General features: G+C 32.0%; 1 protein-coding gene, 1 long non-coding RNA gene and 1 pseudogene across 2 annotated transcripts; 2 read left to right on the top strand and 1 right to left on the bottom strand.

The window, feature by feature from the left end:
* The first annotated feature begins 2,948 nt into the window (after nt 1-2,948).
* LOC146955166 (small nucleolar RNA R71) lies at nt 2,949-3,027 on the top strand (annotated as a pseudogene).
* Nucleotides 3,028-7,140: 4,113 nt separating this feature from the next.
* Nucleotides 7,141-15,629, top strand: LOC146955164 (bZIP transcription factor TGA10-like). The gene is made up of 11 exons (XM_085720411.1): nt 7,141-7,591; nt 7,813-7,919; nt 8,532-8,626; nt 8,801-8,923; nt 9,044-9,112; nt 9,191-9,250; nt 9,376-9,453; nt 9,810-9,885; nt 9,978-10,249; nt 11,448-11,687; nt 15,312-15,629. The coding sequence occupies exons 1-11, from the start codon at nt 7,314-7,316 to the stop codon at nt 15,459-15,461; spliced, it is 1,548 nt and encodes a 515-aa protein (XP_085576537.1). The 5' UTR covers nt 7,141-7,313; the 3' UTR covers nt 15,462-15,629.
* On the bottom strand, nt 8,620-15,444 carry LOC146955165 (uncharacterized). Its single transcript, XR_015016431.1, has 2 exons — nt 15,307-15,444; nt 8,620-8,900 (listed from the first exon to the last, which is right to left on the bottom strand). It is a non-coding gene; the product is annotated as an uncharacterized LOC146955165 (long non-coding RNA).
* Nucleotides 15,630-16,403: the final 774 nt, after the last annotated feature.

Genomic DNA, 16,403 nt, shown 5'->3' with positions numbered 1-16,403 from the left:
TTATACTACTTTTACTCTGAAGACTTTTAAGGGTCTAAGTTAACATTAAAGCTAGAACGTGTTCCTTAAAATACCTACTCATACACTTGCTCAAAGATTGCAACCGAGTGCTTTTCTCATTGGAGAATTTTTCACAATAAAACAAGATGTGGGTATAGCAAGAACACAAAAAACACAAGAAATCACTTTCATGTATAAGAAAAAACCTTTTAAGGAGAGACAAAACAAAAAATTTTATGCCATAATTTCCATTAAAAACAAGCTACTTAATCATGCCTTTCGCTATAAAAATAAAACAAAAGAATAAAGTTCAAGGGAGTTTGGAACACTACGACTCTAGAAACTTTATTAGGCTCCCCCCACACTTAGGAGAAGCATTGTCCTCAATGATTCAAAATAAAAGAAAATTAAAAGGAAAGAGAAGAAGAAGAAGAAGAAGAAGAAGAAGAAGAAGAAGAAGAAGAAGAAGAAGAAGAGAGAGAGGAAAAAGAGAGAAGATATAAGGAAGAGAGGAAGAGGAAAGCTCACAATTGTTCATTGAGGTCCATAAGGAGGACCTTGGAGATGAAGGTGTTGCATCCTTCGTCGGAGCATTTCATTGCTCTCATGTGTCATGCAGTTGCCTCTTTGGACATCATTTCTTAACCCCGATAGTTTAACACCTTTCCTTTGTTTCTCGGTGGTTATCCTCTCAACCTCGGTTCACATCCATGCCCATCTTGCATTGTCATTTAGCTCACCGGTTTCTTGGTCATGGTGCTCTCCCTCATGGTGCAAGTTAGCACCGTCTCCTCATCTAGATTTGCTCCTCATGTACCTGGACATCATCAACATACAACAAATTTTCTTCCACCTTGGTGTTAGTCCGAGATGGGTTATGAGGTAGTAACAAAAATAAGCATATTGAGTTCGAGTGAATATTGCATTGGCGGATGATGTTTTATGAAGTTCATAGCAATTAGGGTGTCTATGTTAAGCCTATTATTTCCCTAAATTGGATTGATCCCCTCATCTTCACCCACTCCAAATTGCCTATCTATGTATGTGATGATTCGCCCCGCCACTATCTATCTTGCCTGATGGTTCTTTTCCATTTCTCCTTGAAGCAATTGTACTTGACCTTGGTTTGACTTTGTGTTTTGATAAAGGTTAGGGTCTAGAAAGGTTTTTGGTGTAAAAGGTTGGTTTAGGTTTGGGGTTTATGTTTGAGTAAGGTTTATGAGTTTAGGTGTGGAGATTGGTTAAGAATTTGTGGTTTTTAGGTTTAGGTTTAGGGAGAAAAGGGGTTGGTGAATTATGGGTTTGGGTGGATGAAAGTTGTTTTTGATGGAAGGGTTTTGTTTAGAATTTGGGGAAGAAATTGGTTGAATTGGTGAAGATGTGATGGAGATATGAAGGTTTGAAGGTTGTTGGTTATGGAGGTTTTAGAGAGAAGTTTGAAGGTAGAGAGATGTTGGTTTGTGAGAATGAGGGAAGAAGAAGAAAATTTTTGAGGTTATACTTACCTAGAGATGTGCACGGCCGTGCCACATATTGGCACGGGCCGTGCCAGGCTTCTAGAGTTTGGGTTTGGCTTGGTGATGTTTGGCACGGCCGTGCAGTCTGGGAGCACGGGCCGTGCCAGCCTTCTGGTCACGGGGGCTTCGAAATTTTTCACTTTTCTTGAATCTACTCGGATAATTACCTACAAAACAACTTAAAACAACGGAAAACAAACAAAACTAAAACAATTAAATGTGTGGGTTGCCTCCCATGAAGCGCTCGTTTAGAGTCATTAGCTTGACGGTTAGAAAGTGGTTTAGCTATCCTATACCCAATCTCTCAGAAAGGGACAATGGCAACAAAGGGACATTCTCTCCCAAATCACACATGGCTCTCTCAAATGTTTCAGATCCTATGACACAAGGTATGGAAAAGCTCTCTGGATTCTTAAGTTTAGGTGGCAATATGTTTGGAAGTATTTCAATAAAATTTCGAAACTGCGCATCTAACTTGGATTTAGCAAACTCTTGTGTTAAAGGAATTTTAGGCTCATGAGATGGTGAAATAAATGGCTTTTCATTCTCTCCTATGACTTTCTCACTGTGAGGCTCATCACTCCCTACCTCTCCTTCATTGTTCTTAACTTTCACAACGGGGTCCTCTAATCGTTTACCATCCCTAAGAGTAATAGCACTTATATGGTCTTTGGGGTTGGTTTCGATTTGACCTAGAAGGACTTCGGAGGTTTGAGATGAAGTAGCCGCTTGTTGGGCTACTTGAGAGATTTGAGTCTCTAGAAATTGTTGGTGAGTAGAAATGGAGTCCACTTTAGATGTAAGTTTGACAACAGAGTCGTTCAAAAACCAATGTGATTTTTAAGTTCTTGAATTTGCTTGGATTGATCCATAACACATTTTTCTAGTAAAATTTCCAAGCTGGATTTTTGAGGGACTCCTTGGTTGTTTGCATAACCGGGTGGTGCTGTTTGTTGTCCAAAGGGATTTTGAGGTGTTTTGTTATAAAAAATTTGATTTGGCCTCATCCCTCGATTATATTTATCATAGTTTAATTGCTTGGGACTTTCAACAGTACTACCTAGTTTGCATTCAACACTAGTATGACCAAGAATTCCACAAAATTCACATGGTGGTCAAACAGGAGTAGGTGTGACAACACTTACACTTAATTTATCAAATTTTTGAAAAAGTGTGTCCACCTTAGCAGCTAGATGATCAAGGGAAGAAATTTTATACATATCTACCTCCTTTTTAGAGGGTGAAGGAGCAACATTAGTGATGTCCCTTTCGTAGGTCCACTGATAGTGGTTTTGTGCCATGTCCTCGATCAAAGCATAAGCTCCTTTGTATGTTTTATTCATCAAAGCTCCACCTGCAGCTGCATCAACATAAATTTTTGTGGTACACAAAAGGCCATTATAAAAAGTGTGAATAATAAGCCAATTCTCTAAACCATGATGGGGACAACGTCTAAGCATTTCTTTGAAACGCTCCCACGCATCGTAAAGAGATTCTCCTTTTTGAGTGAATTGTATGATTCGATTCCTTAATTGAACAGTTTTAGAATAGGGAAAGAATCGGGCAAGAAAAGCTTGCTTCATTTGATGCCATGAAGTGATGGAACCAATTTCCAATGAATGAAACCAAGCATTAGCTCTACCTCCTAAGGAAAAAGGAAAGTAGTGCAGCCTTACGGCCTCTTGGTTTGCATTCAAGGTTCCACTGAGTCTTAAAAATGTTGAAATATGAAAATTCGGATCCTCAGTGGGTGATCCGAAAAATTGATTTTGCTACACTAAGTGAATAAGTGCAGGTTCTATTTCAAAATTGTCCTCAACCGTTGGGTACACAATAGCATCGTATGACTTATTTGAAGATGGGATTGCATACTCTTTGAGAGTGCGTTCCTCAGCCATATCTTTATTATTTTATGCTTCTCAAAAAGTTAAAGGCAAAAGAAAGAAATAGAAAAAGAAGGAAAGAAAAAGAAAAAAATAAAATAAAATAAAATAAAAAAGATTTTTTTTTTTTCAGTCTAATCTTTAAAAAAAATTAATCAAATTACAATAACTCCTCGGCAACGGCGCCAAAAACTTGATAGGCCAAACCGCAAGTGCACGGTCTATCGAAGTAATAGTAGTAAAAGAGAGTATCGTTCCGCTAGGGAGTTATGAATTTAATTAACTTTTAATAATGATTAGATGAAGGTTTCAAAGGTTAAAAAGTTTGGATTTTTAATTAAAAGAAATAACAATAATAAAATAAAAGAGTCTTGGAATTATTGGTTCATCCTAATGACAAGTCCTTCACTAGCCAAGACTTTAACTTCTAATTTCATGCTTTACACCTAATTTCTAAAGACCGGTTTCCCTTTAGCCTCTCACCTTTCCGATCAAGTCCGGTGAGAGTTTACCTCTAGCAACCAATCCTATTTCGCTGACTTGATTTCTAGAAGAAGCTTATAAGGATTGAAACTACACATGTCTCAAGAATTGCAAAGACTATTTCAATGCCTTTGCAATTCTTGTCTAAATTCACTTGTTCCAATATCAAAGCTCCGCTTTCGCATTATGAATTGATATTTGAGATGATGGATTAACAATTATCAAACCCTCCACTTTCGTTTCCACAGTTTGATAATGGTGAATTCATGTTAAAACGGTAAATTTAGATTATAAATTAGAATCACATGAAATTAGGGTTAAAGGTTGGTTCGATTAGGATTATATCATTAGACTTATCCAAATATCCCAAGACAGGAGAAATCTACTCACTCACGTTCATTGTAGATATGGAGGAGAAGAAGAAGAAGAACATAAAATAAATAACAAGAAAACAAAGATGAACTTTTATTCAAAGAAGCAATTGTCACATATTTTTGTCTCCGTATCTTCGTATTTTTGCTCCGAATTTGCTCCAGACTCCTTTCTTTTGCTCCAAGGCCCCTTCCATCATATATTCGTTCCTGAAATATAAAATATGCAATTGAAGTAAAAAGATTCAAAAAGGAAATAAAATTGCAATAAAATAAAATAAAATCTAAATAAAACTAAACTAAATAATATATAAATATAGACTCATCAATAGTCACCACATAATTGGGCTAGGTTTCTAATTGTCTTAATGGGCTCAACATTCTTACAAACTAATTCTCAAAAGTTCCGTCAAATAACGAATAATTATCGTCTCTAAATAATTACCCCAAATCACTAGTAACTTAATAAAAATAACTATTCTCACCAAAACACAAAAATAACCTTCAAATAATATGACTAATTTACACTTTTCTTACAAAATGACCAAAATACCCCTGAGTCTAAAAATGACTAAAATACCCTGTTAGCCACAAATCCCAATAAAATACACACAAAGGAAAATAATCACACACAAGTACCTATAAATACACAATAAATAAATAAAATAATTCTAGCGAAAAACGGGATCTTACAACTGCCAGTGCTCTTTAATGCGGTTGTTTGAAGGTGGTGGAATGCGTCAATTTGAATACTAGAACGGCGGGGAGTGGGAAGGGGGGGGGGGGGAGGGGTGGACCTACAGACACTCCGACGGTCAAGTCAGTATACGTTAGAAATAAGGGTTAAAAGATGAGAGAGAGTCTACCTTGGGGTCTGCGAGGAGTCCCGTTTATATAGAGGTGGGTGTTTGCAGAGACGTTGTAACTTGTAAGGCACACATGTGTATGACGGTGAAAGATTTGCGGGAACGTGGGAAAGAGGCGTTACAGTTCCTTTGAACAGGTCTCTGTTGCTCCGCGCACCACTCTCGTGGGGAAGGGGTGTGTTGCGAGTAAACTGCCAAATGTGGTATTGGACTTGATTTGTTATTGGACCTAAACAACTGGGCCCTAGGTCTTTGACTGGTCCAGAACAAAATATTTATATACTTTTTTAAATGAGATACTTACACTAAAAAAACATGACTATTACGACGGCTAAAATTTGCATGTTACGACATTTTTGGCACTATAAAGCATTCTGGCGTTTTCAAAACTATCGTAATTTTGCCTGCCGCAAAGTTTAAATTTGCGGTCCGTAGGTAACCACCATGACAACTGCTGTTTTATACATAACTGTTATTATTTTTTGACCAAACGGGGTTTGTTAATAATCTATCCGATCGTAAATATAAGAAATAATTCAAATGTAGACCACATACATTTGACTTTGACTCATTTAGATGAGATGGAGTATTACTCTTACACATAAATTAAGTTTATTCAAAAATGTATACTTCCCGTCTTTAATTATAAGATTTCATTTTCTTCAAAATTATAAGATTTCATTTTAAATTTTACGGATAGTAAGAAATAGTTAGAGATTAACTTTTTTTTTTTGACGTTAAAGACAATTTCATTAACAAAAGTCTGACAATAAATCAAATGCCAAGACTGCAGAAATACAAGGCGGAGTTTCTTCGACCCATATAACTTTTAGAGATTAACTTTTATAATTGACAATGTAAAATTTTTTTTAGACGTGCATATAATTAAATTGTCTTTTTTCATTAAATATATTCAATATTGGTTTTTCATTTTCCATGATAAATATGTAATATTATTTAAGATTGGCAATGAAAAAAAAATAAAAAATGCATCAAATAATTTAAAAGCGACTTATTGTTTTATACATAATTGTTATTATCTTTTGACCAATCGGGGTTTGTTAATAATCTCTCCGATCTTAAGTATAAGAAATAATTCAAATGTAGACCACATACATTTGACTTTGGCTCATTTAGATGAGATGAAGTATTACTCTTACACATAAATTAAGTTTATTCAAAAATGTATACTTCCTGTCTTTAATTATAAGATTTCATTTTCTTCAAAATTATAAGATTTCATTTTAAAATTATAAGATTTCATTTTCTTTCTTTCAAAAAAAAAATATTTTAAGTTTCATAGAAGATTATGCGTATTTCTAAAAAAAATTATTAAAAAGACATATGTTTTAAGTTTCACATAGAGAAAAATATAACAAACAAAATTGAGTTAAAAATGATCCTAAAAACAGAACCGCGTGTAAGTTTGCATGGAAACGTTAATAGTAAAAGTTCAACAAAAACAAAGGAACAAGACTTTTAGTCATTTCCACACTCAACATCATTAACTAAGGGCTACACAATGGAGCCATACCTGGTTTTTACATTTCACATAAACGTGGTTTTTCTAATCAAACAAAAAGACAGTTTCTCTTCCTCTCAAGTGTTATATAAAAATGCATAAACCGTTAATCTTGTTGTATCTTAATAACATACGAAACAATTTTAGATTTTCGTAAAAATTTACGTGAATGATCTATGTGATACAAACTTAGAATCTAACGATCAAATTTAAAAAATATGTATCGAGTAAAACGATATTGAACGGTGTAACATTGTTGTAACTTTTACTCGGTTTAATTTGATCCATATATATGTGTGTGTGTTTGTGTGTGTGTGTGTATATATATATATATATATATATATATATATATAAACTTGTAGAGGAGGATATCCTGGGAGAACCGCTTTATCTACAATATTTTAATATTTTGTAATAGTCAAAAAGATGAGAGAGAAAACCAAAGGGGAGAGAGAAATATACATAGATATAAAAGAAAGAAAAAAAGTTTTGTTGTTTAGTTTCATAGCATTCAATTCCATTTTCTCTCTTTAATATCACTCTCTTCTATACCCTATTTCAAATAAGTTTATAACCGACTCTTCCTCAAATAAAGCTTCTTTTCTCTATCTCTTTGTGTAGTCAAATGAAATGATTTTAAGGGCAAAAGACAGAAAGAAGTTTAATTATTAATGGGGTTTTCTTTGGCTTTTGAAGAAGCTGAACAACAAGACCAAGTAGATGCAAGTTTTTTAGGTACCAATAATAACAATTCTATGCTCATGGCTTCCAAAAACTCACATGAATCTCAACATGAATCTCTTCAACAACAACAACAAAACGATCAAAATCTTCTTCATCATCACCAACAACAACAGAATCAACATCATCCTCATCATATGCATGACCATCAAATTTCTTTTGGAATGATGCCATCTTCATCTTCATCCTCTATGCCTAGCAACTACTTGTGAGTTTTTTAATTTTTATTTTAATTTTTTTATATTTTTTTGTAGAATAATAATATTTGTCACAATCAAACTTGTTTACTTTCTGCAAAGCTGTTGAATAACTGATCCAACATGCCAGTTTCTTATGAAAACAAATAACCAATTTTATTTTATCATTTTAATATTATGATTTTTTTTTCTTATGTCATTTTTAATGTGTTTTTTTTTTGTTTGATCTCAGAAGCAAAGATTCAAGTGCTTATGATTTAGGTGAATTGGATCAAGCATTTTTTTTGTATCTGGATGGACAAGCACAAGCTGATCCCTCTAGTGTTCAAGATCAAAGACGTGAGCTCTCTCTCTCTCTCTCTGTGTGAAAGAGAAATTCACAAATAAAAATAAAATTTATTTCTGTTTCAAGTATTAATTTTTGGTCAAATTCAGTAAGATGGGCATGCACTTTCTTGCATAATTTTTCATATCAATTTTAAAGATTCTCTGTCTAAGGGTTTGTTTTGGTCACAGAAGATTCATATCTTATCTTCCGTATACTAGTACTTTTATTTTGACTAGATCTTTTCAAAGAAGAAAAATAAAGCAAAAGATTTGAAAGAAAAAAAAAATGCAGAAGAAAAATTATTTTCTCTCTAATTATCTTTCTCCAATTTTGATTTTATTAATTTTTTCTTGTTTTTTTTTAGCGTGAGATCATGACATATAACAAACCTTGGTGTCATGATCTCCTTAGAAAAAGGTGGTATGCATTGAAACATGATGCTTTATTTTCTCTCTTTAATTTCTCTCTTGACTTTCTTTAAAACCCTTTGTCTTCTTCAACTAAATATATGTGATTTGTCCAAGTGTTACATTTCCCATAATTAAGATAAGACTTGGTAAGATATTATTGATGATGGTGATGAATGAAATGAAATGTATTAATGTATGTGTTTATTTCAACAGAGAACTCATCATCATCAGGAATGAAGCCACCACCAACTCTTAACATTTTCCCATCTCAACCAATGCATGTAGCACCACCACCATCTAATTCAAAGGTATAAATAATTATAATTAACTTAACTAAATTGTCAACTAACAATTATACTATAGATATACAATGCAACCTTGAGTTGACAATCTCATAATTTAGTTAGCTACTAATAATATAATTTATAGTTGAATATTAACATTATATTAAAATATTATTTGATAATTTGTATTTGGTATAGGTTAGCATGGGATTAACCTCTCCAATAACAAGTGGCTCCAAAAAACCATCTCAACCGTCCATGGAGTTGGCAAACCAACGAAATGAAAACCCTTCTGCACCTGCACCACCAAAACCTGTCAAGGTAGGTACATTATAATATACAATATACATCATATAATATTTATTTATTTATTTATCTACTTATTTTTTCCCATTTTTTATTCTAATTAATCAACTTTGCAATATGAATGATGTATGGCAGAAAGAGAATAATCGCAAGGCTACAACTTCAAGTTCTGAACATGAAGGACCAAAAACACCAGATCCTAAGGTTAATTAAATTAATTAATATATCTTAATTTAATTTCATTGAACATATAATTAAAAATATTGAAAATGTTATGCACAGACTCTGAGAAGACTTGCTCAGAATAGAGAGGCAGCAAGAAAAAGCAGGCTTAGGAAAAAGGTGCAGTGAATTCCCTTACAGGATGATTGTGTTTTTATTCCCAAAAACTGTAGTATTTGCTTTTATACATTTTAGGAAAAAAAAGTACTTGTCAAAGCTCTTGCTTATATACCAATTTATTTCAGGCTTATGTTCAGCAGCTAGAAACAAGTAGGATTAAGCTTAATCAGCTTGAACAAGAGTTACAGCGTGCTAGAGCTCAAGTAAGGAACTAACCTCTATTTTTGTGTAAAAACTAATTGTTAAAAATTGGTATCAAGACTGGTACCGATTCTCTGCGGTGACTGCACCGTGCAATCTGCTGCAGATTCATTGGATTGTAAACGAGAAAATGATCTTAATATTTTTCTCCGAATATACTTCTGAAATGAAATATAAGCAAAAATATTTAAATATACCTAGTCAAAATTTAGAACAGATACATTTGACATTTTGATTTTTTTTTTTTTTTTTTATATATTTCATTTTAGGGGGAGTAAAATTTTCTCTCTCTTGATCCAACATGATCCAACAATTGTAGAGCAAAGGACCTAAAAACAATGTTTTGTTTGATTTTTAGGGCGTGTTAATGGGAGGAGGTGCACTTTTGGGAGGAGACCAAGGAATTCCAATTTCTATGAATAGTATTAGCTCAGGTATCTTTCCATATACTAATAAAATCAAACTATAGAATATAGTGTATGATTTTTGTGCACTTGTAACAATTTAGTTTGGAACAAATTTTCAGAGGCTGCAATGTTTGATGTGGAGTATGGGAGGTGGTTAGAGGAGCATCACAGGCTAGTGTGTGAGCTAAGAGCAGCCGTAGATGAACACTTGCATGAAAATGAGCTTAGGTTATATGTGGAAAATTGTTTGGCTCACTATGATCAAGTAATTAACCTCAAAAATGTTCTAGCTAGAACAGATGTGTTCCATCTTGTTTTTGGAATGTGGAAAACCCCAGCTGAACGTTGCTTCATGTGGATTGGTGGATTCAGACCATCTGAACTCATTAAGGTAAACATATGTAGCATCAATATTCAACCTAGCCTTATAGAAATATTGGTTTTAAATTGCCGTTACAGTCAGGGCCGGCCCGATGGGCGTGCAAGGTGAGCTACCGCCCAGGGCCCTAAATCTTTGGGGTCCATATTTCTTGAAACATTTCCAAAAAATATGTGTCAAACTTAGGAATATGTGATCAAAATTGCAGTTATGATGCCGTTACGGTTAGCGCCGGCCCAATGGGCGTGCAAGGTGAGCCACCGCCCTTGGCCTCAAATCTTTGGGGTCCAAATTTCTCGAAACATTTCCCAAAAATACGTATCAAACTTTGGAATATGTGATCAAAATTGCGGTTATGATGCCGTTACAGATATCTAAATAAAATTTTATATTGTGCAATCTAAAATGATGATGGAAATTTTTATTATTTGCATATCCCACACTAAAATTTTGTGACAAATAGATGATAAATCACCAAAACAAAAGGGTGATCTATATACCTTTTATCTGAAATTTAACAATGTATAATCTTTTGCATTAAGAAAAATATCCATCCTTTTTTATTTGTTTAAGTAAATTGTTTTTTTTTTTTTTTAAATTGAATTTGACTAAAACTGTAGTTGGAGTTCCCAAAGTAAATTTAAGGGTAATAGATTTGATGTCATGAATGAATGTGGAATTAAAGGTACATTGAAGTATTTCAGTATAGAGTTAGGCTTGATTCCCATAAAGCCATACCTTTCACTAAAATTTGTTATTGGAATCAGAAAAATGGACTAAGATGGAAATAGAAGAAAAGTGGCACGGGTCTCTATCTCTCATTGTCTATGGGAATGAGTTTCCAATACCCAATTTTCCCCCTAATTGACCATAAACTCGTGTAAAACAAGTTGATCACTTCTTCTTACACCCTATTCGGTCACTATTATAATTAAAAATCAATATTTTAGATTAATTCATTAAATGATATATATGATCTATAATAAAAATCATATACATTATTAACTGAGTGAATTTGAAATGTAAATTTTTGTTTATAATAGTGATTAGAGGATAACTCATGTGCTTTAATAATATTTAGGCGTGTAAAAAAAAATGGACCCTTATCATTTTAAGTAATTTTTATTAGAATAATAAAATATTAAAAACATTTATTATATTATTTTTTGGTTGAATTAATATTGTTTTATTTGATGGATATGTGTTTTAGATAATTGTAAGTCAAATTGAGCCTCTTACGGAGCACCAAATACTTGGTATATGTGGGTTGCAACAATCAACACAAGAGGCAGAAGAGGCACTTTCCCAAGGGCTTGATGCACTCAACCAGTCTCTTTCAGAGACTATAACATCAGACTCTTTAAGCAATCCTCCTAATATGGCTAACTACATGGGACAAATGGCTCTTGCCATGAACAAGCTCTCCACTCTTGAAAGTTTTGTGAGACAGGTATGTTTAATTTCTTATGCTTTGACTTATATAATTCATATTCTCCCAACAACTTATAATGTTTTGCATTTTCTTGGAAAAACCCATTTTCATTTTTATTAATTTTTTTCTGTTTAAGATTGAATTTTATGAGAAATTGATTATATAAATGTTTTAAAAGTCTTCACAATAATTTTAATCGAATTGCTATTGTGGTTGTATCAGCAAGACTTTTTTATTTTTTGTTAAGTTGATGCTCACACCACATATTGCATCGGGATGTCCTTACTTAATTACTAAATTGGGCGACATTTTTTTAATTTTTTTTACAATTTTACAAAATATTAAGGATTGCGACATAACCATAACTGCAATTTATACCATGGAACATATATATTATACCAAAAAATAAAATGAAAAAAAATCAAAAAACTAATGTTCATTATTTCATATTGAATTTCTGGTACAAGCAATGTTGTGAATAGTTTGTGATCTTGGTTAACTAGTTTTGTGGTCCCCCTTGAAAATTTTTACCAAGTTACTATAAGTCCATAACTGATCTCGTGGGGATCAGGTAGGAACAAGAATCTGTTCCTTCAATCATATGGGTAGGGACACCAACTCCAACCCTCACATTATAAACTACTACTTGCATGCATTCCTCACTCTCATGAAGTTGTTACATAGAATCTACGAACCTGGATTTTATAATATGACTCCAACTTATTTTTTTTTTTTAGAGGAAATTAAATATGACTCTCATTTTCATATTAGTAAGGTATGTCAATGCTTAATTATTATTTTTTTACAAGATATACACAGCTAGAGAGGGGAAAGACACCCATTTATATTTTTAGAGTATTTTGCAATATAAGAAATTATTGTTTGTTAATATACTCATTACATAAAATAATACAAACTAAAAAAGAGACATAGAAATGGAGAAATACCAAATTATTTAAGGATAATTAAATCCAACCAAATGTAAGTCTAGATTTGTATTTTAGTTTGAAAATAGTCATTTTTAGTTATATCACCAAAATATTTGTTGTACTTAATAAGATCAAACACTAATTAAGAAATACACAAAAAAAATAATAATTAAGAAATACACTTTTAATACAAAAAAGGTTTAGTCGAGTTTAGTATTGTACTAGGAAAAGCTTAGCAAAGGTACCAATATAAGGACAAGTTGCACGGCCTTTAAGATATATTTCATGGTTGTTTGTGATTCATGTAAATCAATGAAGATATTAATTAATCATTGAATTTATAACATTGAGTATCAAGGTTACTAAATGAACAATGTGACATTGAACATAAACACGTGAGACTATGGTAGATTAGTGTGGTCCCTCATTGATATAATCTTCATATTTTGAAACCCATATCTGTGTGATGTCATGGTCGTAACCGTAACTTGAAGACATAACATAGAGTCGTCACCATAACTTGTTGCTTTTTAGCTATTCTAAAACTCAAACACGTTTTGGGTTGGCTTATTTATTTTGGTGAGGTGAATACTTTTCTATTTTTATTTTATATCTTTATACTATATATGGAACTGATGAAAAACAATTATAAAATTCTATACATTACAAACAAAGAAAAGTGAAAGCATATAGACTGAGAAATTGTATAATATTGTGTCAAAAAAATGAAATGTTGTATAACGGAATTGAACATTAATTAGTCCAATTCACACACTCACTTCATACTATTTGGCCAATGACTTAACAAACCACAAGACCGACCAAACACATTATATTTTCCTAAGATGGTGTTTTATTATCAACCATAACAGCATTTTACTGAACCTACAAATTTTTGTTTAAATTATATTTTTCATAACTTTCATAATACAAATTCATTCATTAAATTAAATCCTCGTGAGCTTAGCTCAGTTGGTATGGACAATGCATAATATATGCAAGGTTCGGGGTTGTTCAAACCCCTGCCACCACAAAAAAAAAAAATTTAAATTCATGTAATCGATTTGGTTTCATACTTCTTTTTAAGTTGACGATAAAGTCTATCAATTTAATCTTTGTTAAAATAAAATTTATTTTTGATAAAAGTTTTATGAATTTAATGTTGTAAAGTACAATAAGAGGTGTTTCCAATAAATTAAAAAACAATCAAGAGACTAAAGTGTTACCTTTGTTGGCCTTACCCTTAAGCGGCCCTGACAACCGATACATATAAGTCCAATTCATGCGACTGGTTCAGATTGTAAAATCCGAACGTTTAAAAGTTATAGAATTTAACCATCAGGACCTAACCCTCCAACGAGAGTTAGTTACGTCTCGATAGAATCGGGGATTAGGAATCGAGGAGGGAATTTTGGGGGTTTTGAGAAGCATATGAATAATTTGAGTAAGGGTCTTTTTCATTTTATATTCTTTTTCAAACTTTTTTGTGAGTTTAACTCAAATGAAATAAACGAACAATAGACATTTGGGCTCTGTTGTTAAAAGACCAACCCACAACCACTCCATAATTTGATTAAGTGAATATTTTCTAATTTTGTTTCATTGCATAGCTGAATTAGTAGTTGAAATATTCAATTGAAGAAAATTTTCAATTATTGGTAATTACTTTAAAATGTGGCCATACCGAGCTACACTTGTCTGTAAGTGTAAAAACCTTCTTCAAATAATAAAAAAAAAAAAAGTAAAAACTCAAAACTTTTCCACCGTAGCAAAATTGACCAAGTTGTTTAGATATCCTAAATTTCTTTGTGAACTTTGCTAAATAATAATGGATTTTAATTACAAGTCTCCAACTGATAATTTATTTGAATGATGTATTCAAAGTAATCAAACTAGAATAAGAAACTTAGGAATCATTAGGTAGACAACATTATCATAATGATTATATTTGATTTTAATCTCTCAAGCAACCTTTCTCGTTTAATTAATTTTTAAGCTTGTCCCTTTTCAATTTGACCAGTTTTTTAGTTTTGGTGTACCTATGATTCAAAACATTTTTTTTATCACCTCTATCTTTTCACTATATTTTCTTTGTGTGTGATATATAGTTCAAAGTTTTACTATGACCATCTATTTACCGTTTATTTTTAATGAAGACCTGTCCAACTTTTTCAATATGCTAGTACATCTTTTCTTCTTATAATTTTCATGGCTTGAAATATGTTCACCAATTTATAATTTTCAAAACTATATGTATATTAATTAATACAAAGTAGAGAAGTCTTTTATCGATAAAATATAAACTAGAGAAGTCGGTTGATTTAAATTACTGGTGAGAGAATTGAATAGTCTTCTATACATTAGAACAAAAATTCAAATCCTATTACAATTATTGAAAGAAAAAACTAGTAATAATTAGCATATAGTATGTAATTTCAAGTTTTTTTTTTTTTTTTAAGAACTTTTCTGAGAAAAGAAGGTTAATTATATTTGTCTGTTCATTTGCTCGAAAAGTCAGTTTCAGTTTTATTAATTTCTATATATATGATGTCTATGTGTGTGACCATATAACTCTTTGTTATTCTAACGTATAATAACTAAACTATAATAATCCATTAATATCAACCCTTCTAGTTTGAGTTTGAATTTGACTTGCAATATAATAAACTCAGAAAGAAAGTGACAAAATTATTAATTTGAAAACTCACTGCAGGCAGATAATCTGAGGCACCAAACAGTTCATCGTCTGCATCAGTTGTTAACAGTTCGTCAAGCTGCAAGATGTTTGGTTGCAATGTCTGAGTACTTTCATCGTCTTCGAGCATTGAGTTCTCTCTGGTTGACCCGTCCTCGCCAAGAATAGTGTGAGTGATGAGTGAGTGTGGTAGAAATTAGTATTACTATTAGTGTCACATTTCATATAGCTATGTGCTATGGCTAGCTAGATTTATATACATATGGTCTTGTAGTTTTTTTTTTTTAATATTTTCTCTAACATTCTAAGTTAAATTTATTATATTTTACTGTGATATATTACCCTTTGGCCCTTCTTTTCTATTTCCCTAACTTGATTATGACCACTTGCTTGGATAGACAAAATAATAATGATAATCAACTGAAAATTGGTTTAATTATGTTTCTAGTCCCTATAAAATAGCGACCTTGTAAGTTTAGTCCTTACTTAATTTTAATAGCATTTTTAGTCCCTATAAAAAAAAATGTACTTATAATTTTAGTCCCTGCTAAAACAAAGTTTGATTAATTATCCTTAAACTCTTAAATTTTTAAACGATTTTTTTGAGACAAGATTAGAACACTGTGAAAGGTTCGTTTACTAAAATTTAGAATTTTCAGACATGAAATGAATTAAATATGAATTTTTTAAAACGACAAAAGTTAAAGATAAAAAGTAATAAAATCTGGATGTAGAAATCAAATTTTGCGATAATTTTTTGCGGAGGAACTTTTAGTAATGTTCTAAACATGTCTGCAAAAAATTGTTCAAAAATTTAAGAGTTTAAGCATAAATTAAACAAATTTGAATTGAGTAGGGACTAATACTCAGGGCAAAAAAACAAAATTAGGGACTAAAAATGCTATTAAAATTAAGTAAGGACTAAACTTACAAGGTCGCTATTTTATAGGGACTAGAAACATAATTAACCCCTGAAAATTTAAGAAGTAAATATGGTTATTGTGTTGTGTACGGTAACAAGATTATCTTAAGGAAGATAGATAATGATACTCATATTGATTACGGATTGATGGAGGAATTATTTTGTTGTCGAAGATCTCGCTGAAATCT

This window comes from Medicago sativa, chromosome 1 (assembly GCF_051527215.1).
Source record: "Medicago sativa cultivar Bolivia chromosome 1, Bolivia_mono, whole genome shotgun sequence".
Lineage (NCBI taxonomy): Eukaryota > Viridiplantae > Streptophyta > Magnoliopsida > Fabales > Fabaceae > Medicago > Medicago sativa.
The sequence above is the reverse complement of the archived record's forward strand: the minus strand, read 5'-3'. Positions and strand labels throughout refer to the sequence as shown.